This window comes from Myotis brandtii, unplaced genomic scaffold (genome assembly GCF_000412655.1).
Source record: "Myotis brandtii unplaced genomic scaffold, ASM41265v1 scaffold170, whole genome shotgun sequence".
Classification (NCBI taxonomy): Eukaryota; Metazoa; Chordata; class Mammalia; order Chiroptera; family Vespertilionidae; genus Myotis; species Myotis brandtii.
In genome coordinates this window covers 722,760-749,518 of record NW_005356260.1, presented here as the reverse complement: position 1 = coordinate 749,518, position 26,759 = coordinate 722,760, and the positions used below count along the sequence as shown (strand labels likewise).

General features: G+C 44.7%; 1 protein-coding gene across 1 annotated transcript in view; it reads right to left on the bottom strand.

Moving 5' to 3' along the window:
- Nucleotides 1-2,834: 2,834 nt before the first annotated feature.
- The window catches only part of PRDM10 (PR domain containing 10), an 81,443-nt gene continuing 57,518 nt past the window's right edge, over nucleotides 2,835-26,759 (bottom strand). The window contains exons 13-23 of the mRNA XM_005863026.2: nucleotides 24,801-25,061; nucleotides 23,949-24,104; nucleotides 21,340-21,519; nucleotides 19,410-19,520; nucleotides 18,109-18,309; nucleotides 17,081-17,224; nucleotides 16,349-16,519; nucleotides 13,792-13,929; nucleotides 11,272-11,437; nucleotides 6,824-6,927; nucleotides 2,835-4,263 (exon numbers count right to left, since the gene is read on the bottom strand). Coding sequence (XP_005863088.1) covers nucleotides 4,063-4,263; nucleotides 6,824-6,927; nucleotides 11,272-11,437; nucleotides 13,792-13,929; nucleotides 16,349-16,519; nucleotides 17,081-17,224; nucleotides 18,109-18,309; nucleotides 19,410-19,520; nucleotides 21,340-21,519; nucleotides 23,949-24,104; nucleotides 24,801-25,061 — 1,833 coding nt within the window. The 3' untranslated portion in view covers nucleotides 2,835-4,062. The remainder of the gene's footprint in view (nucleotides 4,264-6,823; nucleotides 6,928-11,271; nucleotides 11,438-13,791; nucleotides 13,930-16,348; nucleotides 16,520-17,080; nucleotides 17,225-18,108; nucleotides 18,310-19,409; nucleotides 19,521-21,339; nucleotides 21,520-23,948; nucleotides 24,105-24,800; nucleotides 25,062-26,759) is intronic.

Genomic DNA, 26,759 nt, shown 5'->3' with positions numbered 1-26,759 from the left:
ATGTCGAAAAAAGTATACACACTGAAGAAATACATTTTAAATTAAACTGGATAACGTTCCTCTTGTTAAGAATCTATGTCTCTTTCTTCTTACTCACTGGCTCTTAGAATGGCTTTAGACTCCACAGCTACTCCCGTCAGACGTGCAGAGATCATCCTCAGTTCTCTCTTTATTTTATATAAAGTTTTTAAAAATATGTTTATTGATTTCAGAGAGGAAGGGAGAGGGAGAGAAAGATAGAAACACCAATGATGAGAGAATCATCCATCCGCTGCCTCCTGCACGCCCCCCACCGGAGGTGGAGCCCACACCCCCGCATGTGCCCTGACAGGGAATCCAATGGTGACCTCCTGGTTCCTAGGTCCAAGCTCAGCTACTGAGTCACACCGCCGGGCCTCAGTTCTCTTGCTCAGATACAACCATGTCAGAGAAGCTGGAGGGCCCCCAAAAATATCCCTCCCTTTTTGGAAAGTAGAAGTTTTAAAAAAAAAGCCTCCTCTCAGCTCCCTTGCTGGCTGCAAGCCTGCCCTTAGTTCCTGTTAGAAAGTTGGTAGGTTCTTCAATTAGAAACCACCAAGTGAATAAGCAGAAGAACATCATTCCACAGTCGTCATCCACAAATTCTCTCACAGGGAGTCTGACCAGACCACAGTGAATCAAAGAGTCAAAACACCATAAGTTGTAATAGTAGAAAAAGAAAAATTAACAGTCTCAGTAGCTCTTGAAGCTTCACACATACAAACAAGGAAGATGTTTATTTAAAAAAATATTTATTAATTTTTACACCTGCTGAGTAGCACAAGACTATTAACACTATAACTCACTGAATGTACAATAAATGTTCACATTTAAATAACAGGATAGGGTCAATTTTCAACCTGGGGGGGGGGGGGGGGTCAGCTTTAGCATCTCATCAAGTGCTTCTTAGCCCTAAGAGTTTTTTGAAAGGATAATTGGAAATAAAAAAAACAACAATTCAAGAATCAAAATAATAGTTTTTTTCCTGGATAACAGGAATTTTACATGATAAAATGTCTACTATGTGGGCACAAATCAAGCAATAAAAATGTAAAATCTATGTTACTCCAAAATTTACACTGCACTGATTGAAGTCTACAGTGCCAATGTGTCTTAAGAAACAGAACAATATAAACATTGGCTACAAACATTTCCTCCCAAAATTGGGTCTTCAGATGACTTATACTCTGCCATCTCTTCAAATCCAAGTCCTTTTGAAAATTTATTACCTTGGATGGATGTGCGGAATACCTGATCTTAAAGCAGTGTTATTTGGCTTGACTGCCACCTGCATCTCTGGTGGATAATACACAAATTAGTTTCAGAGATTTACTTATTCCACATAAGAACAAAAGGAAGAAAGAAAAAACAAACAAACTTAGATAGGAAATAGACAAAGAGGTCCTTCCACATTTCCTTCTGTGTATTTTAAAACTTGAAATAACTGGTATAAAATGAACATTCCATTTAGTGATAGTTTTCTATGTTAATCAATGTTACTCCTGAGGTGAGGAGGGGGGAGGTACCTTGCTGATTCAAATTAAAAAGGACCCAAGAGAGCCAAATTGAAGGTATTAAAACTAACCTGGGTCATTGGGAAAGTGTAGTATTCTTCACCTAGCACGTCATTCTAGACTGGATCCTAGGATATGCACAATCATTACAACGTGGGCCTGTGGGACCCAGAGTCTCTACTTCGTCATTCAGGGTCAATATTTTCTATTAAAAATATTGACATTACCTCTTTGTTACCAAAGATACAGAGTCCATGTTCAGTTTCTACACATTTCCCAAGTAACTTTCTCAAGTTCTCTTAGTGCCCAAACTTTCAGGGATAACTCGATAAATGAGGTCTCAGAAATAAAGTGCAAAAATCTACATATTAGTAAAGTTATTTCAATAGAATCGTTTACTTTTCAGAAAAGTTATCTTTACTATAAAGAAGCTACTATACTTAATTGATAGAACCAGTTTTTACCCAGAAATGTAAATAAAATAAATGAACTTCATTTGAATTTTAAGTCAGGTCTTTCTGTTCTGCAGTGAGAAATTCTACCAGCAGTAATTATTCTAAAAATGTGTTAGTATATCACAAAAAGTTGTTAAAATACGTACTGATCTCTGCAGTGTTTTCTGTGTACAATTGGAATGTATAGTAAAAAGGAGGGAAATGTTTCCCCCCGCTGAATTCATAGCTAACAAAGAGGAATGCATATAAGCAAAACTATCACTGAGGCAGATTTTTTTTTTCCCCTTTCCCTACTGATAGTGTAATAGTCATAAAGATCGGATTTCTTCCAGATCCCTTAATGCAGTGATTTTCATCCAGCGTACTGCAAGAAGAATTTTTAAAACATTCAATACCTGACTATTTAGTCAGGGGCACTGGCCTCTTCTCAGATTGTCAAATAAAAAAATGACAACAGGCAATACAACAATAGCCGTCTGGTATGAAGGCTCTGCCTTGAACCATAAATACAGTGTCCCCCCCCAAAAAATGTATACACAGTTGAACAGCTGATAGCTCAATTTTGCAAGGGAGATGTATTATAATAAACATTGCCTTTATAATAATCCAAAGTAGGTGTATACATTTTGGGGGGGGACACCCTATATATAGATCATGTAATAATTAGCTGCATCTTATTGGTCGCATTGCATAATAAGGTTTCATCTGATTGGTTAGTTCTTGGTACCAGAAATCTTTATATACAAGCAAAAAGGTAGGTAATTATTATTATTATTTTTTTTTTTTGGTAAATCAAAATTATACCTTTTTTTTGTCAGATTGGCAAAAAATATAGTTTTTGGTGTGCCACAGAATTTTAGTGACTAGTTTTTGTGTGCCATGAGATGAAAAGGTTGAAAATCACTGCCTTAATGTATTAAAATGGTCCCCACGTTCTTATTTTACCCCTAAGTGTGAAGTTGGTCATACCCAAGGGTCCAGATGAGTTGTAGTATGTTTAAGGTAAGCGTGGTAAGAAATAAGGAGGGCCACCTTTCCATCCAACCTTACAGAATGTTCATTTTAAGAAAGCATTAAAAATTCTAAAATACACTGAATGCTGAGGGCGAGGGCCGAATATACACCTGGTAAGAGAAAGGAATTCAGCCTTTACCAATGAATGGTATGGTTCCTGCAAGGCAGGACAAGGTTTCAGTGCTTCTCACTTTATATACATATATACCGTCTCCGTCATGTTACTTGGTACAGCTATCTCTAGTATCTCCTTATTACAACCGCATCAGAGAATGGTGGCGATGCTTTAATGCAGAAGTTTACATTCTGCTGACATCAGGCAACCTTTTTCTTACAGGGAGTCCACCGTTGCGGACTAATAGTGTAAGATCCAGCAGAACATGGTCTCTTGGCCTTATGTGCTGAGGGTAGTATCTCTGGGAAGTACTACCAACCGCCCAACAATGATTTTTCCTAAAAAGGCAAGTTGTTGTTTTTTCAATCAGCAATAAAAAAAATTTAGGCGACAGTTTTCCCTTCAGAACATCACTGTCACCCTTTGTTTCATCATTGTTATTTTCATAGTCAATAGGCCCCCTTGGTTAAGTTCCCACAAACTCAAAAGATGAAGCAGTTCTGACCTAACATCGACCCATAAGATGCCCCTTCTCCTTTGGTGCCACAGCTTGGAATGAAATCCATGGCCATGGACTTGTCACACCCTTTCTCCACCTTTGGTACAAACACAATACGCCACTTAATAGTTCCACAAAGGAAAAGTAAGGCTTATCAATGTGTTAAAAAAACAACCCACGAACAAGGTAAAAATGTCTCCATCTTGAACTCTACTTGCCACTGAAAGATCTCCATTCCACAACAGAAACTCCTAGGGTTCCAAGAGTCAATTTGGTAAAGGTGGCCTTGATCAAATAAACCCCAGTCAATTGAGTGTCCAAACTGTAACCTCCAAACTCTTGAGTGAATGACAAATTGTAAAAAAGAGTTGTAAGTGTCAGAAGCTTTCCGATTTATGAATGAGAAAAGACATGATGTGACTGTGGGTTCTAGCTCAAGGGTGGCAGTTAAGGTTTCGTGATATGCACTTCCCTGCTCCCGTTCCCGTTGGTGGTGGTGGTAATGATGTACTGTGTGGGCTGCTGTTGGCTGGTGGTCTGGGGGTCCAAGTCACTGTGCGGAGTTGGCTGAACCTGGACTCCCCCAGAGAGGGCAGAGGCTTGCTTTTCCTCCAGTTCCGGTTGACTTTCTGACAACACATAATGACCCTAGAGCAGGAAGAAAGGATCTTTAGAAATCTGAGGCCTCATGGGGGCAGGGGGTCCTGGGGACAGAAAGAGGGAGGAATCTGTAAAGAAATGTTACAAGGGGAACTAAAATAGGCACGTAGGGGAGGTGCCCTACCAAAGTGTTTGGGGGAGAATGGGTCAGTCACAGTCATTGACGACAAAGGTGACTTAGGAGGGGTCCTTAGTTATTCTACCAAAAGATACAGTGAGACAGAGCTTGGCATCACAATGGTAACCTACATGGCAAACAAAACATTTGCCCTTGTACTACTCTTAAGAATTTGGATTTCTAAAATAAGATTGCTGCCGGAACCGGTTTGGCTCAGTGGATAGAGCGTCGGCCTTCGGACTGAAAGGTCCCAGGTTCGATTCCGGTCAAGGGCATGTACCTGGGTTGCGGGCGCATCCCCAGTGGGGGATGTGCAGGAGGCAGCTGATCGATGTTCCTCTCTCATCGATGTTTCTAACTCTCTATCTCTCTCCCTTCCTCTCTGTGAAAAATCAATAAAATATATTTAAAAATAAATAAATAAATAAAATAAGATTGCTATCTGTCAATTAAATTTTAAGATTAATATAAAATTGATCAAAGAAAAATTATCATCTAAAGCAAGCATGTCAAACTCAAAGGCTTACACAGGCCAAACAAACGAGGCATGTGGCCCACGGGCCGCGAGTTTGACATGCTTGATCTAAAGTCTCGTTAAAGAGGCAGAACAGCCCCCAAGGCAGGTAGTTAAGATCAACTGTTCCCAGACTTCAGAATTTCAAATGCTGGCAAAATTAAAAGTGATAATAAATGTTTCCAAATGTTATCTTGCCAAGCATAGCCATTTTTGAAATGCTGCTGTCAAACAAAAGATGCTTTAACCCTCAAAAGCATAGGAAGAGCACAGTCTTAGAATAAAGTCCTTACATTGAATAAATTAGGTTCATGAAAATATACACTGTCTCTCTATTTCCTCATTTGCCCTCTAATAATGAAGTCTCCCCCATAGACTGCAGCTAGCTATATCCTCATGTTAACATTTTTAAGAAAAAATGCGGACAGAAGGGGGATTAGCTAGCTACTAGGCTGAGAAAAAAGGAAGTCACAGAGCAAAGCCGGTGTTGCTCAGTGGGTGAGCATCTACCTATGACCCAGGAGGTCATCGGTTTAATTCCCGGTCAGGGCACATGCTTGGGTTGTGGGCCCAATCCCCAGTGTGGGGCATATAGGAGGCAGTTAATCGATGTTTCTCTCCCATCAATGTTTCTATCTCTCTATCCCTCGCCCTTCCTCTCTGAAAATCAATAAAAATTATAAAAAAAAGGCACAGTTTGAAAACTCAAGCATTGGCCTTTTCAAGCAATGCTCAAAAAAAAGCCATAGCCAAATACCCATTTGATTGATCTAGGGCCATATGCTCTGAGTCTACGCTCATCACACAACTATGATTATGATTTGGTTTCCCATATGGGTCTGGTTCTCAACCTAGGGTACATAAGTGGACTTCCGAGAATCTATGAACCCCCCAAAATATACATTAAATTTGTGTGTATGTATATTGTGGTGAGGGAGGGGGCATCCTTGGCTATAATCCGATTCCCAAATAAGTTCCTGGGTAAAAAATGGTAGAGTCAATGGGACCCACAGGAAGCAGAAATTTCATTGATCATTACCATTTTACATTAGTTATTGTTTTCGCTGACAATAGTGTTACTCTGGATTACACATCTCTTCTCAGTCTGGTTAATGTGAGTTTGGATGCTAAAAAATGAGTGAGCTCTCAGTATGCCTTGAAAAAAAAAAATCAGGTTTTTGAGGCCACTAGACTATCCTGCTACGCTTTGAGGCCTCTTGGGAATCAGTCTTCCCCTGGAACATCCTGATATTCCTATCCACTTAAGAGTATTTTCTTTAATTTAAATTTACATACTCTGTTTTCTAATAACTTAGAGGCAGGCCAGAATAAACCAGTGAAGATAAAAACAGAGGTAGCAGCTACAATCAATGTTGACCTGCCCAATCTAAATATAGTAAGAGAATTTATGGTAATGTTTTTCACCCTGGGATGGCTGAATTGTTTAAAATAGTTTGAAAGAGCTCTATAATAGATTCATTATGCCATTCTCTCCCAACCCAAATTGATAACCAACAGTAATGACAGCTCATATACATTCCAAGGAGCACATAAAAAGGTGATGAATTATGAATCCATATGTATATGGATCTAGGAGGTTCATTATAATTATACATAGGATAGATATTTATTGATCATTTACTATAGCCCAGCCTCCTGTGCAAGGCACTGAGAATAAAGAGATAACGACCAAGACCCGGCTTTCAAGGAATTCATCACCTACTGAGAAAAGATAGATAGTAAACCAATAATGAAAATAAACTGTGACAGGGTTAGAATACAGCTCCACAAGTTGTAAGGGGAGCACAGGAGAGGTACTTCTAACTCAGACATTGCAGGTTGGGGAGTAGAAGGCAGGGGAGGGGAGTCAGGTGCAGTAGGGTGGACAGGAAACCCCTCGCGAGCACACAGCTTACCGGAGTAACCGCCTTCACTTGGCCAGTTGTGACTGGAGTTGCCACACCGCTATCTGTAATTACAAACTGTCCTGGGGGGAGCGTCATCATCTGAATCTCCGATGCTGAAAAACAGGAAATATGCATATTCCAGTGGTCTCAGATTTTAATACAAGTTGTAGACCATAACCCTAACACGTGACCACCTTCCCCACCGAGACACTGCCATGGATTTGCTTGCTGAGAGAGTCTTATGATGATGTGATTTTTTGATATAGTAAAAGCACCTCTGGCACAAACTGCCCACATGAGGTTAGTAGAGTTACCAAATATTGCAGGCGATCAATGCACCTCCCTCTGTGGCTTCTGAATATCCATAAAGACAAATACACAACAGCTTTTTAAAACCCTGAAATAAGACACAAAAACTTACCTGTTAGCTTAATATTTTTTATCTCTTATATTCACATCTGAATGAGTAGCACAATGTATCCACTATTGCCCAGCAATCATGAATTAACCTAACTTGAGTTTTATTTCACCAAAGTTCACCCTAGCACCCAGTTGAGTCTCTGAGTAATATTTTCTACTAAAAGGGACCAGAGCTTCTTGGGAAAATGGCTGGTTCCAGATCTGGGGCAGAAAACATATAAGATGAACCTAGAACATGGTGTCACACCAGCATGCAAGATACTACAAAAGACTACAGGATTGTGTAGAAAAGATACAGGAGCCAATCTAAAGACGCTCCCAGCCGGCCTGGCTCAGTGACTGAGCGTCGACCTATGAACCAGGAGGTCATGGTTCGATTCCCGGTCAGGGCACATGCCAGGGTTGCGGGCTCCACCCCCAGGGTGAGGCATGCAGGAGGCAGCCAATCAGTGATTCTCTCTCATCACTGTCATTTCTCTCTCGCCCTGTCCCTTCCTCTCTGAAATCAATAAAAGTATATTTTTAAAAAAGATGCTCCCAGTAGCTAAAGATGGGTAATCTGAGCATCAGTAAGGATAACCGCGGCAGTGATCTGAAACACGTCAACTGTGTTGAAATCCATGAGCACATGACAGCACTAACACACACACAGCCCACATTGGTCTACTGGGTAATGCTAGGAAACAACGCATGAATTTGAAAATTGGCAAATAAAGGCGATGAGCCAGGTATTTCAAGCATTTTTCCTGCCATTCCTGCACAAACTGTACCTCCGAGTAACCTGCTCATTAAGGTAAAATTGTTTTCTTCATTGAAGTTTCCTAGCTAATTCATGTATAAAAATGACAGAATCAGCCCTAACTGGTTTGGCTCAGTGGCTAGAGCATCAGCCTGCAGACTCAAGGGTCCCAGGTTCGATTCTGGCCAAGGGCATGTACCTTGGTTGCGGGCACATCCCCAGTAGGAGGTGTGCAGGAGGCAGCTGATCGATGTTTCTCTCTCGATGTTTTTCTCTCATCGATGTTTCTTTTCTAACTCTTTATCCCTCTCCCTTCCTCTCTGTAAAAAATCAATAAAATATATATATTTTTTAAAATGACAGAATCAGCCTAGGACCACTTTGCCATCCCTAATGAAATAGTGGGCCAAAGGAAAAGAGAGACAGCCAGACACCACGTGCCTCCTGATAGAAGCACACGGCCAGCTATGAAGTGTCGGGGACAAAACTGAACCTGATTCCAACAGGGCCTAGATTTAATTGCCAGCCTACAGGGAATAAAAGGGCCGGACGCAGGCATCTTAAATGATCATATAGGGATGTCAACAGCAAAATCCATGTAGGATTTTGAGAAATGTCGGAATGTGAAAAACTCTACAAGTCAAGTGACCCACCTTCTTCAACACATAAATTGTAACTGGAGAGAGAGAGAGAGAGAGAGGAGAGAGAGAGAGAGAGAGAGAACACATATTAAAAGAAACTCAAAATACAGAATCAATTGCAATGTTTGGCCCTTATGTGGAACCCAGTTTGGACAAACCAACTACTAAAATTTTTGAGACAGTCACAGAAATATGATCCGGTCAAGGGCATGGACCTTGGTTGCGGGCATATCCCCAGTGGGGAGTGTGCAGGAGGCAGCTGAATCGATGTTTCTCTCTCATCGATGTTTCTAACTCTTTATCCCTCTCCCTTCCTCTATGTAAAAAATCAATAAAATATATATATTTTTAAAAATGACAGAATCAGCCTAGGACCACTTTGCCATCCCTAATGAAATAGTGGGCCAAAGGAAAAGAGAGACAGCCAGACACCACGTGCCTCCTGATAGAAGCACACGGCCAGCTATGAAGTGTCGGGGACAAAACTGAACCTGATTCCAACAGGGCCTAGATTTAATTGCCAGCCTACAGGGAATAAAAGGGCCGGACACAGGCATCTTAAATGATCATATAGGGATGTCAACAGCAAAATCCATGTGGGATTTTGAGAAATGTCGGAATGTGAAAAACTCTACAGGTCAAGTGACCCACCTTTTTCAACACATAAATTGTAACTGGAGAGAGAGAGAAAGAGAGAGAGAGAGAGAGAGAGAGAGAGAGAGAGAGAGAGAGAAGAGAGAGAGAGAACACATATTAAAAGAAACTCCAAATACAGAATCAATTGCAATGTTTGGCCCTTATGTGGAACCCAGTTTGGACAAACCAACTACTAAAATTTTTGAGACAGTCACAGAAATATGAGCCCTGACTGGATATCTGATGGCATCAAAAAAATTACCGTCATTTATTTTTAGGGGCAGTCACGGTACTGGAGTTGTGTTTTTTTTTAAATTACATTCCTTTGGTTTTAGAGACACATACCAAAATATTTGTGGATGAAATGACATGGATTATTACCCAGTTGGAGAACTGGGAGAGAGGGAGAGAATGATGAGGGGACATGGGGGTGTTCAGTGGAGATAAAATTGGCCATGAGTTGATAACTACTGCAGCTAGATAATGGGTACAGGGACATTCATTACACTATTACTAGTATATTTTTCTATCTTTTAAATTTTTTCCCTAAAATAAAAAAGTTCAGTTCTAGAATCTTTTCTTCGGGTTAGAATGCTAGTTCATACTATTATCACCATGACTGTCTTCATCATTCCGTATTTCGTTCACAGGAATTAAACTGAGTATAAATGCCAGTCTGTTGACCAGGATCCCACTGGTATTTCCCATGACTAGAAACTAGACTCAGGCCTCGTAGTGCTCACCAATATTTAAGAGAATAGACTGTAAAAATAACTAAATGGATGGGGTGGAGCCTAATTCCATACCGAATCTATATAACATAGCCAATGATCAAACACAATAGAGATGGACCCCCCCCCCCAAAAAAAGAAAGTAGATCAATAGTAGGGGAAGATCATCACTGGCCTTCCCACCTTCTCAGCCCCTATCCCTCCTAGTTCCCTGTACTGAGGCCTCTAGTCCTGTTCCTCCCACATCCTCAGTCATAGAGGTCCCGTACTTTCCAGCTCATACCCAAGGCTGTCATTCCCCAGATTGTCACCTATTCTGAACTTCAGCAGCCAGCCTTTTGCTGCTTCCATAGCACTAATCTCGGGGTTTTGAAAGCAACTACTCATATCTCTCTCTCAACCAGCTAACGATCTTTTTGAGCCAAAAACAATCTCCTCAGGAGAGGCAGCCCAGCAGGGTGGTTTGGTGTAAACTCTGGATCCAGATTGCTGGGTTCAAGCCTCCATTTACAAGCTATGTTCCTCAGACAGTTCCTCCGTGCCTAAGTTATCTTATCTGTGAAATACAAATAACTATTGTACTTATCTCATAGGTTGTGGATATTGAATGTGTGTATACGTGGCTTAAAAACATTCCTGGCACATAGTAAGAGCTTAATGAAAGCTGGCTAGCATTATTATTGGGTGGTGTTAGTAATGTGAATGTTAACCTTTTGTATACCCAGGGTCTAGCACACGGGTTGATATGCAGACATTCAATAAATACTGGTGGAAGACATGAATCAATAACCAACAGATCCTACAACCATCTATTCTACTATTTAAATCACCTGCCTACACTTATTCCAGCAATATTCCTAATGTCTCTGAAATGGGTGGCTCTCTGATCAGGATGCTACCTTGAATTCTGTCATGAAACTCATTCAAGTATAGGCAGAGTGAAGAAAATGGTCAATGAAACTTTAATCTAGAAAATCCATTATAAAGCTGATGAAATAATGGCCCATGGCTGCAGGTTCCCCACCGATGACCTGTAGCTTTATCCCCTTGTTTCTTTATATTTTAATGACTTTAGAGAGAGGAAGGGAGGGAGAGAGGGAGAGCAAGAGAGAAACATTGATGTGAGAAAAAAACATCAGTTGCCTCCCGCAGGCGTCCTGACCAGGGATCAAACCCGCCACCTGGGTATGTGCTCTCACTGGGAATCAAGCCGGCCGGCCACCTTTTGGTGAACAGGCAGACACTCCTACCCACTGAGCCACCCGGCCAGGGCCCTGGTCTCTCACTTACAGTAGCCACGGAAGGAGTTCCAAGTGCTGGGCAGGTACGTGTGCTGCACAGAGCTCTGCTGCTGCTGGGGTGCCTGGCCTGGGGCCGAGGAGCTGCCTTGCATGTGGGAGGGGCTGAGCCCTTGCTGAGACTGCTGGGAGGAGGGGCTCAGTGGCTGCCCAGCCACCTGGAGGGAGAGAGAAAGCGAGAGTAGAAAAATCATGAATTCCCAATAAAGCGAAGACTCGTAAATAACTGAAGAAATAAGTCAGGCTAGTATGAATTCTAATACTGAAAGAACCCCTGCTGAAATAGTAATATTTTAAATACAAATAGGATCAATGGAAAGTAATCATAACAATGAAATCCTACTTTGTTTTCAAAGGATTATGTCCAAAAGTATCTTGTTAGAAAGATAAGTGAGTGAAAATATGATGATCTATATTACACGAAGTGAGAACAATGGAGAAGCGAACTAACCTGCCTGCATCACAGAGCTAATCTGTTGCACAAACTGAAGTCCTACTTCCCACTGAAGTGAACAGCACAGTCCCAGCGTTAGCGGAGCTGAGCACAGGGCTAGGTGCAGACCCCGCTGTGGAGCCCACTCCTGTCTCCAGGGTAAGGCCCAGGCTCCCAGGCTGCCCCTCGAGCCTTCCATACTCCAGCTCCAAACCACCTTTCCAGCTTTTTTTCCCCCAAACACCATTTCCTGTTACTACCTAAACAGTTTTCTATAAATACACAATGTCCCATCTCTGTGTCTTTACTCGAATGAGACCATATTCAAGTCATCATGCCTTCCCCAAGTACCACGTCAAAATCCTACCTCTCCTTCAAGACCTAATTCAAACACCACTTCTACAAAAATGTCCTAAACATCATCTTCTTAATTCCCAGAATTTATCTCTATAGCCATCTCTCTCTTAGACCCAGGCCCAGGGGATCCTGCAGGAATCTTGGTCGGCCCTTATTCGCTGTGCCCTCCTCCTACGAGGCCAAGTGACCACGCCCACCTGGAATGTGAGGGAGCCCCTTCCAGGCCTCCCTTAGGGGACCACAGCCCCCTCCCCTGTGGAAATGGCCCTGCACCCACTTCGAGGGCCTGTACAAGTCTCCTCCTTGGGCCTGTCCTCCTGCAGGGGTCCTGCCTCCTCCATGTGGGTTTCAGTGGTTCTCAACCTTCCTAATGCTGCGACCCAACAGTTCCTCATGTTGTGGTGACCCCCAACCATAAGATTCTTTTCTTTTTTTTTTTTTAATATATTTTTATTGATGTCAGAGAGGAAGGGAGAGGGAAAGAGAGATAGAAACATCAATGATGAGAGAGAATCATTGATCGGCTGCCTCCTGCATGCCCCCCACTGGGGATCGAGCCCACAACCTGGGCATATGCCCTGACCAGGAATCGAACACGCGACCTCTTGGTTCCTGGGTCGACGCTCAACCACTGAGCTACACCCGGCTGGGCGCATAAGATTATTTTCGTTGCTACTTCATAACTGTAATTTTGCTACTGTTATGAATCATAATATAAATATCTGATATGCAGGATGTATTTTCATTGTTCGCAACCCACAGGTTGAGAACTACTGCAAGGGTTTTGGGGCTCCTGAGACCGAGGGGCCTCCCTCTACCGCCCCCACCCCCCAATAAGCAGGAAAGTAGAGACTGTGCGTGTGTACCCCATGGATTTCCACAGAAACTAGAAGGGCAAAGAGCTAGCAAACGAGGGAGAAAGCCTTCCTCCCAGCTTCCTCCTGCGACAGCCCGGCAGGTGCTAGAGCCATCGTGTTGTGTGGCAGAAAATACTATTGATTTCGAACTGGCACTACCCACCTATCAGGTTATTATGATCAATGTTACTTCACATACACTTCTCAGTTTTGTCATTATAAAAGCGTATGTGTCAAGTAGGAAGACAGAACATATTTTATTTAATCGTCTGTTAGCTTGACTCAAGACGTATAAGTGCTCCAGCCCTGGCACGCAGGTCTTCATCTGTACTCTTACCCTGGGGCCTGTGAACACCAGGGGGACCTACGTGCATCCTTTAGGGTGCACACACCTTCCCTCCACGTCCTATGCACGCGCACACTTGTGTTATCCCCCTACTAGACTCCACGCTCCTGAGGACAAGACCTAGGAAAGTTTCCTGCAAACGATAAGGAATTCCTAATATTTTAATGGGTCTTGCTATGCTATCTTAACAACAGACTCAATCATCCCAGCTCAACAGTGTTCCTCAAAGTCACTGCTCCAAATGACAGGAACAACTTAGCCATTGCAGACTGTCCATCCCCCGGGCACTGAGAAGAGGAAGCAAAGGCCATGTCGTCTGCAGGATGTCCTATCACAGGGCCCGTTGGGATCGAAGCTGATCACTTAACCTGTGACCACAATACCAATATTAAGGTCCACACGAACAATATCTCCGTAGTCAAGGAGACCAGGTCTGAAGGGAATGTCTCTTCACTCTTATTAATTCTTCCGGGTCCCTGGGTCACACTAATGTCTGTGAACAGTCTGCGCGTCGTGTACCTGGGAGGCCGGGGCCGAGGCGGCGGGCTCGGTGACCTGGATGTGCTGCACCTGGATGGCGTGCTGGGTGTAGGTCTGCGGGTCGTGCAGCTGGCCCACGTCCACAGTGGACTGCTGAGACTGGTGAGGGGAGGTGGCCTGGGGGAGGCAAACACAAATCCATTCTGATCGAGGCGAAGGGAAGTCTTTCCGGAGAAGTTCAGCTCAACCAATATCCCAACAGAAACACAGGAAGAGGAAGAAGGGGAAGAGAACTTTAGATCCAACGCTTCACTCCCAGGGAGCCCACACCTAAGCCGAGCTGGCAAACGTCAGGGGAAAAGGCAGTTTTCAAAACGACGCTTGTAAAACAGGGGCCCCTAATGCTATTAACTTCTGAAAGAGAAGGAGCCAAAAGAAATATAGCTCTTAATAAAAGCTGGATGAGACGCTCTCCGGAATCGGAAATCTTTCCCCTTCCATTTCAATTAAATGTAATGACCTACCCTTTATGAGTTAAAAGATATCACGGAAGAGAATTGCCTTTTAGCTTGTCTCGACTGAACCACTAGAACAGCGGTTCGTAACCTTTTATGCATCGCAGACATCTTTGAAAACGGGCTAAAGCCTGAGCCCTTTTCCCAGAAAAATGTACATGCACATCGTATTTTACAGGCAAGTCCAGGGACCCATAGATTCTTCCAGAGCCCAAAATCAAGAGCCTTCCCACAAGAAAAACGAGAGGAAGAACAGTCAGTGAGTGGCAGCTTCCACTCCCTGCTCTGGTATCAGCTTCCAGTTTTCAGAGACCACATGATCTCCATTTGGCTTGTTCATGCGCCTGGCGGACCTTCCCTCAGTGTAATTAAATGAAACAACAGTTCTGGGAGGGTTCCTTCTCTCAGCTCCCTAATCAGGAAGAATGAGCTACTAATTACCTGGTAGAAGGAACACAGTTCTATGCCTATACCAGCGATGTTCAACCTTTTTCATAGCATGGCACACATAAACTAATTACTAACCTTCTGTGGCACACAAAAAATATATATTTGCTGCCGATCTAACAGCCTTTTTCATCTCATGGCGCACATAAACTAATTACTAACCTTCTGTGGCACACCAAAAAATATATTTGCTGCCGATCTAACAAAACAATATGTATAATTTTGATTCATTCACGCCAGGCAGCTATTGTTGTGTTGGCTGTTGTCACTTTTTTACTTGATAATCTAAAGGAAGAGAGGCCAGTGCCCCTGGCTAAACAGTCAGGTGCTACATGTTTTAAAAACCCTGCGGCACCCCTGTTGAAAATCGCTGGTCTATTCGAATAAGGCACTGACTGGTATTCAGAGATTGGGTCACATTTGTTCTTACAAGCTCCCACTGAGAGAAGGCACTTGATGCCTGTGCATTCGACCCCCAAAGGGGTCGCGACCCACAGGATGAGAACCACTGATCTAAGGGAAGAGAGGCCAGTGCCCCTGGCTAAACAGTGAGGTGCTGCATGTGTTGCATGTTTTAAAAACCCTGCGGCACCCCTGTTGAAAATCGCTGGTCTATTCGAATAAGGCACTGACTGGTATTCAGAGATTGGGTCACATTTGTTCTTACAAGCTCCCACTGAGAGAAGGCACTTGATGCCTGTGTCGGGACTTCTCACGCTGGCTCCTCACCAGGAAGTCACCCTGGTGACCCAGGACAAGGATGCAGAAGAGGCTCAGAGAGTCTGCGCAGGTATTGTCCACAGCAGCGCAGATGGCAGCGTGCGCTGGAGCCTAAACCCTCTGACTGCTAAGTCGGAGCCCTGCACGGCCTGCGGAGGGCTTTACAAATGCCTTAGACTCCGAATGTACGTGCAGAAGCACATTACAGCAGGGCCCCACGCCAGCTCTGAGAATCGTTAACCTCAGGGCCACATGCGCTGGTGACAATGTGGCATTCAGGTCACAAAAACAATATGTAATTATATGTGTGTTTTCTGATGGTCTTAGGCGACCCCTGTGAAAGGGTCATTCGACCCCCAAAGGGGTCGCGACCCACAGGATGAGAACCACTGATCTAAGGGAAGAGAGGCCAGTGCCCCTGGCTAAACAGTGAGGTGCTGCATGTGTTGCATGTTTTAAAAACCCTGCGGCACCCCTGTTGAAAATCGCTGGTCTATTCGAATAAGGCACTGACTGGTATTCAGAGACTGGGTCACATTTGTTCTTACAAGCTCCCACTGAGAGAAGGCACTTGATGCCTGTGTCGGGACTTCTCACACTGGCTCCTCACCAGGAAGTCACCCTGGTGACCCAGGATAAGGATGCAGAAGAGGCTCAGAGAGAGTCTGCGCGGGTATTGTCCACAGCAGCGCAGATGGCAGCATGCGCTGGAGCCTAAACGCTCTGACTGCTAAGTCGGAGCCCTGCATGGCCTGCGGAGGGCTTTACAAATGCCTTAGACTCCGAATGTACGTGCAGAAGCACATTACAGCAGGGCCCCACGCCAGCTCTGAGAATCGTTAACCTCAGGGCCACATGCGCTGGTGACAATGTGGCATTCAGGAAGGGAACGAGAGACGAGAGCAGTACAGTACCGGGGCCACTTGCACCACTTGAAGCTGTATGTGCTGAGACTGCTGGAGACCGGATGCGGACTGTGACACGGGGATGTACTGAATTCGCTGGTAGTCCCCTTGTGGCGTCCGGTAATCGGTCGTTAGGGTCTGGGACAGCTCTGTCATGGCCTGGGTTAGCAGGTCTGTTGTCTAGAAAATTCACACAAAACGCATTAGTTGATGGCAGTACTACTTGTAGCTACTTCAGTGCACTTACACCCTACAAAAGTCTCATCGATGTACTGAATTCGCTGGTAGTCCCCTTGTGGCGTCCGGTAATCTGTCGTTAGGGTCTGGGACAGCTCTGTCATGGCCTGGGTTAGCAGGTCTGTTGTCTAGAAAATTCACACAAAACGCATTAGTTGATGGCAGTACTGCTTGTAGCTACTTCAGTGCACTTCCCTACAAAAGTCTCATTGGTATCACTGGTGGATCGTGGAACCTACAAGTTAGCCCTGAACTCAGACAGAAGAAATTCCTGAGAGGATGCTGGAAGGTTACCTACATATCTGTATCCATCTGTCTACGCCAGGCCCAGTGGGGTTACCCTCAAGGTTCGGACAACCTGGCGGCCAATGAGCAGCACTGACTACCCCTTTCACAGAGGAGACCTGATCAGAAGCAGAATGGCTACATTTGCAGCCAATTCAATACTCTGGCCCTGAAGGCTGTGACCCCTGAAGTAGATGCTCTCGCCGGTCACACACTTACCACCACGGTCTCGCCGGTGGCACTGTCGGTGGTTAACACGGCCGGAGCGGTGCTGATCACAGCGGTGGTCAGCGGCGTGTGCAAGGTGTTAGGGAGCTGGGCGTACTCTGGATGCTTCTTTCGAATGTGCTGGACCATCTTGGTCTGGAAAATTATGGCAAAAACCAAGAATTAGTTACTGCTGGAATTAGTTCTTCTCAGTCTTTCTCAAAAGCAAACCTACAAAGGCTCCTAAAAAAAGGACACATATGTAATACCCTTTGTAATATTTCAAGCAATAAAAAAATTTAAAAAAAAAAAAGCAAACCTACAAAGGCTCCTAAAGTCTCTGATGTTATCCATTAAAAAAAAAAAAAAAGAGCGATGCTAGCTGTGCCCTCCCTAAGGCAGCACATGCTACGAAAGGGAAAAGAAGAGGCTGAAAGAAATTAAAGAATCACGTGACCCACGCCATCAGGCAAGGTAAGAACACCTCACGGCACTTAAAAAAAAAAAAAAAAGTTAAAGCGATGCTGACTCTGATGTTATCCATTAAAAAAAAAAAAAAGAGTGATGCTGGCTGTGCCCTCCCTAAGGCAGCACATGCTACGAAAGAGAAAAGAAGAGGCTGAAAGAAATTAAAGAATCACATGATCCCCGCCATCAGGCAAGGTAAGAACACCTCACGGCATCCCCTGGTCCCACCAGCCCCCCTTTTCAGGAACCATCACGTGAGCTCCCAGGCAGTACTCGAATGCCCAAGCTCACAAACTCTGGGCTGGACTCTCACACAGGAGGCCTCAGCTGCAGGCCAAGGAAAAGGAGCCCAGTCGAGTGCTCAGGCCACCAGATGATGCTAATCCTGGGGCAGGCCCACCCTCTTCTCCCCTGTTCCATCTATGGGTCCCAGCTCTCAGAAAGCAGCTCCTTATAACCGCCAGTCCCCATCAAGTCACAAGAAGCCAGCAGAGCGCCTGGGAGAAGCCACCTTCTCTCCAGAGGCCCTTTACACAGTGGCCCAATTCGGACTCCGCCAGAAGCTCCCCTACCTTGCTGCTGTACTGTTTGGAGCAGTGGGGGCAGCAGACAGGAGGAGTGGCTATGGTGCCAGTGAGCTGGGTGTGGGTGCTCAGCATGGGGTCTGGTTCTCCAGGGCCGGCAGGACGGAGCTTCCGGATGCTTGGTGGGAGCTCGGCCCCAGGATGGTTCTTCAGGATGTGGGCCTTGCGCTTGCTGGCACTTTTGTAAACCTGCAAGTTCAGATGCTTTGCCGTGAAAGTCGTACATAGTTCCCCTTTCCTGCTTAAAGCCAACCCTCTAACTATTTCCGTACAAGAAAAAGAAAAAGTATTGCTGTAGCCCAAAATAAAATAGATAAAGCCAACCCTCTAACTATTTCCGTACAAGAAAAAGTAGTAGTGTAGCCCAAAATAAAATAGGTATCATGCACCCAAAATAAACAGATAAAATGCAAGATAATATATAACATAGATTAGAATAAAACAAGGACATCATTTGCCCGGCCAGTGTGGCTCAGTGGTTGAGTGTTGACCTATGAACTGGGAGGTCACCGTTCAATTCCTGGTCAGGGCACATGCCTGATTGCAGGCTTGATTCTCTCTCACCAGTGATGCTTCTATCTCTCTCTCCATCTTCCTTGGATTTATAGATCTGCGCTAGTAATAGCGAAAACAGCCTTTCTCCTACAGTCGAAGAGGTGGCTACACAGAGAAAGACAACTGTCCCTAAGGCCAGTCCTCCTTAGCCTTTCTGTGAAAGCTCTCACATGATGTATGTACTAGACTGCCAGATGCCAAAGAATCCTAATAGCAACCAGCACCTCTAGTGGTGAATGTCCATTGTATAAGGAAACAGTATTACAGTGAAGCAATAAACACATATTCTCCTTCTGTCTTTTTTGTAACTGTACAGAAATAAAGAATAAAATAGCACAGAGTACTCCACCGCAAAACTTTTGCACGTGCTACTCGATCTTCTAGAAGTCCAAAATCTACCATATGTCTTACAACCCCGCTGATAAACACTCTCATTTTAGAGCTAAGACATTTTAAATGAATCCATATACTAAGCTCTTGGTAATAAGACTCTTCTTTTGCAGCAAAAATCACAGAGAAGGGAAAACGAGTACAACAAAGCCAGCTCATTCTGAAGAAAAACAATTTGGCTTAAGCTGAGGCTACACTTGCAGCCCTTGTTTTGTGGAAAAACACTGAGAGCCGGGGAACCATCTGTCAGGAGCCCTGCAAGGTCCTGGCCCACGTTCCCACCCGCAGACCAGCTGGCCCTGCGCAGGCTCCCACGGGGCCGCCGCGGCGGGCGGTTCCGTTACCTTGTCACAGTACTGACAAAAGTAGTCGCGGTTGGGCTTGATGATGGGCAGGGTTAACTCCGGCACCTCTTCTATCTTCATGTCCGGGTGCCTCTTTGATAAGTGATTGACCTAAACGGGAGAAAGGAAATGAGAAAAAGAGAGCCCATGGCGAGCAGAAGCAGGCAAAGGTCTCCGAGCGACGGCGAGAAGCTGACATTCTCTGCAGCAGCACCCCGAAACAACAGGCATTTGGCCAGAACCAGGCCCATCTGACACCAGAGCATTAGCAGTCCCTGTTAACAGGAACTCAGCAGATTACGGAAGGGAACTGGGTCACTGTGGATCCCATGAATAGTCTTTGATGAAAGAACTGTTGGAAAAGGGACATTACAGTAGCAGGAACTTCTCTGGTGAATTCTCCTGATGCAAACCTGTCTTTCATTACTTAGCGCCCTACGCTAAGGGAGGATGTTGAATGAGATAAAAATTAAGGTTCTGAATTTTATTTTTTTAAATATTTTTATTGATTTCAGAGAGGAAGGGAAAGGGAGAGAGAGATAGAAACATCAATGATGAGAGAGAATCATTGATTGGCTGCTTCCTGCACACCCCCTACTGGGGATTGAGCCTGCAGCCCAAGCATGTGCCCTTGATTGGAACTGAACCTGGGACCCTTCAGTCCACAGGCCAAGGCTCTATCCCAGGGGTGGGCAAACTTTTTTTAAATATTTTTATTGATTTCAGAGAGGAAGGGAGAGGGAGAGAGAGATAGAAACATCAATGATGAGAGAGAATCATTGATTGGCTGCCTCCTACACACTCCCTACTGGGGACTGAGCCCGCAACCCAAGCATGTGCACCCTTGACTGGAACTGAACCTAGGACCCTTCAGTCCACAGGCCGAGGCTCTATCCACTGAGCCAAACCAGCTAAGGCAAGGTTCTGAATTTTAAATGATGCTCTCTGACTTTAGCTCCTGGCAGAAATACAAAGTCCTCACTTAATGTAGTAGCTGTCAATAGGTTCTGCAACTTTAAACAAAACAACAAGAAGGAAACCAATTTTACCCCAGGCTAATTGACACAAACAGGGATTAGGTCCCTCTGGCATCTCATCAAGATTGTAACAGAAGGCCGTATTGGGGCCTGCTGTGCGCTAGCTGTCCTGGTGTCCCAGCTAACCTGGTCGCATGCCTGCCTTGATGAAAGTTTCTTCTGTTGCTGTGTCATAGCTGGAAAGCGGCATTAAAGGAACAGTCGGCGAGAAGGCAAAGAGCCCAGAGAAAATACACTCAGGAACACAAACGAGAAGAGGGAAATAAAACGTGGTAAGACCAGAGACTGAGACGGGTAAAGCAAAACAAAACTAGCAATGAAAAGTGATAGATAGCCCTGGCCGGTGGCTCAGTGGTTAGAGCGTCGGCCCATGCGCCAAAGGGTCATGGGTTCGATTCCTGGGTAAGAGTACGTACCTGGGTTGCAGCTCCTCCCCTGCCCCGTTGGGGGCACATACAGGAGGCAACCAATTAATGAGTCTCTCTCACATCGATGTTTCTCTCTCTCCCCCCCCACTCCCATTAATGAGTCTCTCTCACATCGATGTTTCTCTCTCTCCCCCACCCCCACTCCCTTCCACTTTTTCTAAAAAAAAGTCAATGGAAAAAAATATCCTCAGGTGAGGATTAGCAAAACAAACAAATAAACCAAAAAAAAAAAAGAAAAGTGCTAGCTGTACACCTCTTCTCATGAACTATGGCAACGGAGGGCGAAGGGAGACTGGCAAGGAGAGAACTCCAAATTGGGAACTGTTCGCCTGTTTTTCCCCCAGCCACTGCCAGAACCTATCCACAAGTCTGTAGAGAACACAGGTATATACAAGAGCCATCACCATAAAACAGAAATGGGAGGTGAAAGGTGGCCGGCGGAGCCCGCGGCCACTCGGCACTGACCAGCATGCCCCGTCTCCGGAAGCCCATCATACACAGGCGGCACTTGAACGTGAAGCTGTCGTAGTCGGTGGACGTGATGCGAGGCTTGAAGGTCTTGGAGCGGCTGATGCGGTCAGCTTTCTTGGCCTCCCTCTCGGGATTATGCATCCTCTGCATATGTTCCCGCAGTTTGTCTTTTCGCTATTGAGAGAAAATCGTTGAAAAGGCAGCGGGGTGAGAAGTGGGGCTAGAAAGTTTTTAATCGAAGGGATATTTTTAAAATATCAACACAAGTTAGCAGTGACCACAACCTACTGAGATGCACCCGAGTTGTCAGAGCTGGAACATACAAGGACATGGCAAAGTGGCTCGGAATGACTCCGTCCACTAGCAAGTAAGTGTTTCTCACTGAGCCTCGGTGGAAAATGACCCTTCAATTTGAAAGATACTGATTTTTGCCCGACCGATGTGGCTCAGTGGTTGAGTGTTGACCCATGAACCAGGAGGCCATTGTTCAATTCCCGGTCAGGGCACATGCCCAGGTTGTGGGCTCAATCCCTAGTAGGGGGCATGCAGGAGGCAGCCAATCAACGGTACTCTCTCATCATTGATGTTTCTATCTCCCTCTCCCTCTCTCTCTAAAAATCAATAAAACTTTTTTTAAAAAAGAAAGATACTGATTTTTTAGAAACAAAAAAAGAAAGACTGCATTTTTTGCAGAAGAGATCGCAGGGTACATGGTATAACTTTGGTAGTAAGAAGTACAAGATAGATTGATAATGAACGATAGCTAATACGGAATTTACAAAGCAGTATGTAAACTCAATTCTCACATGTTTTAAAAAATATAATGATATTCCTCTAAATCCCAAATAAATGTAGTTCAAGCAAACAATTACACTGCCTGCTATGGACAGAGCTTATGGTCTAGGTCTAGTCGGATGAGCACATGTTGGTGTGAGTCCATAGAAAAACAATGAGGCAGAGCCCATCCTGAACAAAAACAAATGCAAAAACAAAACACGCCAGCTCCCTTGCCCCGTGAGGCTCTGCTCTTGGACATATGACTACATGGTTTTGTGTGAAGATTCAGGACCTCCCAGCAGACTAGGTCCTCTCCTCTTGGGTACAGACTGGGAGGTGGGGATGAAGCAGCAGCCGCGATACCCTCGGGTCAGATGCGGTGGTACCAGAGCATCCCTGCTGTCTCCCATGAGCCGCCAGCTCTCAACTGCCAGCCCTGCTGGCCAGTCCACGTCCACCCCATGGGCAGCCACTCCGTCGTCCACGGGCAGCACCAGCTCTCCCTCACAGCCCACTGTGAGCTGGAAGGGCCTGGGTTCCCAGACTCCCCGGTTGCCATTTGTGCACCCAGACCAGGGTTTCACACAAGGGCAGCAGTGACCTTTCTCTGGTCCTCCAACTTCTCCTGTCAGACCTTTACTTCTCCATCTCCTCCTATAATAAAATCCCTCATTCCATAGTACTCATAGTGGTTTGGCTTCTCTGACTGAAGCCTGTCTAATATATTGGGTGAAAGTAAAATATTAGCAGAAAAGTGTGTGAGTGTGTGTGTGTGTGTGTGTGTGTGTGTGTGTGTGTTTTATGCATAGGTGCTAAAATGGTATCTGGCACAAAATAGATTACCAAAAAAATGTTAAGTGGATTGGATAAATGGCCAACCCGTTAGCATCACAAAACAGGAATCCTTTTAGATAAATGGTCATTTTTCCAATTCAGAAACAGAAAAACCTAGACCCCTTTATACTTTCCCATTAGAGTCCTTTAGAGAGTTCTAAATCACGCTACTATATATGAAAGGCCATCGAAATTACAACCTGTAACACACACACCACAAAACTTAAGCTTTGAAAGGTATTTCTCCTACTCTTTAATGTTCCCACATTCCATACAAATACATCCTTGTAAAATTATTTTTCCCCTCCTGATACTTTTCCAGTTTCTATGATGGAGCCACCTACAGTCAGAGCCAGGAGGGTGTCCCTCCACAGATCTTTGCAGAATCATCTTATTTCTCAATGAAGCATTTTTTTAACCATTTTTACATTTATTTGTTTAACTCAGACCTCTGGGCCTCCCATGGGTTTTTTCCTGTGCTTCTAAATTCCAGGCAGGTTACTGAATTTATTTTTTATTTTAATCCTTGATGTCATTAACATTCCCCAGAGTGTTCTAAGCCCTCTCTGCACCCTACAGATGTACTACCTACATCAGACGACGGTCTTGCTGCTGCAGAGCTCAATCATCAGCCTCCTGTACTTAGTAAGTGCTCAATAAAAATCTCTTGATTTGGTAAGTAAATGGACTGTTCTCTTAGGAATGCCTCAATAGCCATTTAGTTCTAGTTATCACACATTTGGATTATTTTAGGAGATGCAGTATTACTCTATTTGTTCGGGGATCTGAATGAATAATTTTGGGAAATGAAGGTGAGTTTGTTTCCTTAATGTTATCAGAATAACTAACTCAAACATCAGGCACGAAATGCGTCTCCAGTCCAGTTCTTTGAACGTGGGTGATGAGCTGATGAAACAAACACGCACTGATCCTGGGCTCGACATGACTGTAGGGGCCGTGAGAACAACCTCAGGCTGCTCCTGCTTACACACCTTAAACTGCTTCCCACACGTAGAACACAGGAAATCCTTGCGGTCCGAGTGTCGGAGCATGTGGAGGCGCAGCTTGTCGGGGCGGCAGAAGGCCTTGTCGCACTCCGTGCACTGGTAGATCTTTTCTGAGTGGAAGCTCCGCACGTGTTTTTTCACCTGCCAGCGAAGACGGAAAAAGTCAAGGGACTGGGGCACCAAAGGAAATGACAAGGCAGCTTATCAACTCTAGAGGGCGCCAGAGGCGTTGCCAAGCGCTTTCAGAAACTGAGCAAGGTAATCCCATTAGCTGTGACTGGTAATTGGCCTCAGCAACACACACTTTCCTTACGACAAAGTGACAAAACGTGTAGCCAGAAGCCTTACAAATCTTAACCTCCCATAAGAAGAGGCGGAAGGAAGATGCCTGCAGTCAAGGCCCTGATTACATGCAACCAACATTTTTTTTCCCTTTTCTTTCTTTTTAGGATTAAAAACAGAGTTCCGGCCTAGCCGGTTTGGCTCAGTGGATAGGGCGTCGGCCTGAGGACTGAAAGGTCCCGAGTTTGATTTTGGTCAAGGGCACATGCCCAGGTTGCAGGCTCGCTCCCCATAGGGGGGGTGTGTGCAGGAGGCAACTGATCAATGATTCTCTCTGATCATTGATGTTTCAATCTCTCTCTCTCATCTCTAAAAATCAATAAAAATATTTTTTTTAAAAATAAAGTAGATTGAAGAAATGCCCTCAACTGTAAAGTTGTTACAAAGAAGGGAAGAAAATGCAGGTGGCAGGTGACGGCAGTCTCAATTTTCCAAAAATCCGTGTCTCTCACCAAAAGAAGGGAGCAGAGGGGAATCTCAGTGGCAGACACTCACCTGGATAAAATCTGGGAACCGCTTCTTACAGGTCGGGCAGGTGAAGTAGCCGTCATTGATATGAATGGCCACGTGGTCTTTCAGCAAATCAAGGCGGTCAAAGGATTCCGGGCAAAAAATGCAAGAGTACGTCTTCTGGTCCGAATGGAGCTTCATGTGGCTCTCCAAGGAGGCGCTGCTGATGAAGCCCTTGTTACAGAGGTCACAGGTCAGCGGGCAGTTCCCCTCCCGCCCGTGGAAGAAAAAGATTCCCAGGTGATGCTAATGTGCAGCCAAGGCTGAGAACCACTGCTCTAGACTCTTCTGATTGTATCACTCAGTTCTGGGTTCCAGGTTAATAGCTGCCCTCCAGCTTCCCAGCTGACCGGTTGACTGCTGGTTCAGAGAGTTGTGAGCCAACAGAGTGGTCATTGGCTAGTTAGCCATACTTCTGATGAGAAAAAAACCCCACAAAAAAACCTCAGAAATGTCTCTGACTTATGTTAATCCTATTTCTTTCATTTTGAAATAGGGCTTGAAAAATGAATAATAAGAGTTTACCAGGTGGGCAAGGGGAGAGAGTCATTCCACGGTCAAAGGCTCGGAGACCTAAAAGAGTGAAGAAAGATGGAGAAACTTTATTCTTCAGAACATGGCACACAGGCAGGGCTTGGGGATGGCTCCCATCAGTAGTAGAGTCATGTACCTATAATGATTTTGGAATTTGGGGAAAGAGAGCGGACATGAGGGAAGAACTGAACATGATGTGACATTGTGTGGTTTGGGATATTATCTTTCCTCGGTGCGACCCCCAATCTTAAGTAACCTTACTAGACTTAAGAGAGGCCGGATGTTTGGGAATTCTTTGTGGATTCCAGTCTTAGGGAAGAGCTGAGACAACGGGGCCAAGGGCAAGAGAACAGACACAAGGAACCATCAGGACCACATTTTTGTAAGAATTTTTAAGATACCACTTTGGGACTGGGTGGATGCTTTGTGCAAAAAAGAGGCACTGCGGCCAGCTGGTGTGGCTCAGTGGTTGCGTGTCGATCTATGAACCAGGAGGTCATGGTTTGATTCCCTGTCAGGGGACATGCCTGGGTTGCGGGCTTGATCCCCAGGGTGGGGCATGCAGGAGGCAGCCGATCAATGATTCTCTCTCATCACTGATGTTTCTGTCTCTCTCTTCCTCTCCCTTCCTCTCTGAAATCAATAAAAATATGTTTTAAAAAAAGAAATAAAGAATTCAAAGCTTGATTAAAGTGTTTAGCAAAAAAAAAAATACAGTAATAAAAAGAACTGAAGGGTAGCACTTGCCAAGGGCTGGGTGAAGGAGGCAATGGATACGGGGTTTCTTTTGAGGGTGATGAAATGTTCCAGAATTAGATAGTGCTGATGACTGCACAACTGTGGGAATATTCTAAAAACCACCATAAAAGGGCGATTTTTATGGTATGTGAATTATGTCTCAATTTAAGAAAAAGAACTGAGACAGAAACAAAGGATACAGATTTATGTGAGCATGTTTATATATCATGAGATAAGATACATGAGCACACATGATAAATAGAGACTGTACATTTAATCACTTCTACGCAGAAAATGCAGAGGACAAGCCTCAATGCAGCTAGTTAGTTCCACTGGTTAGCATACCATGCTAACCAAGCTAAGCTTGTTGCTTCGTTCCCTGTGTAGACCAGTCAGTTTTGCCCCCGCCCCCTTTTCAGTCACAGATTGCATTTCTAATGTTGATTAGCCACCTAGGAAATGCATGCGGTTGTTATGGGGGATCCAAGTGAGAGAATACGGATAGTCAGTGCAAATTCATCACCACTATTGGAAAAGCAACTCATCTCTCCTGAGAGCAGATTAAGTCATCTTTCACACGGATAGTACAGAACCAACACCTTAGCTAAACTATAATGAAGTTGCATTCATTAGCTCCTCAACAACCAGGGGAAAGGTCTGCATAGCTATGAG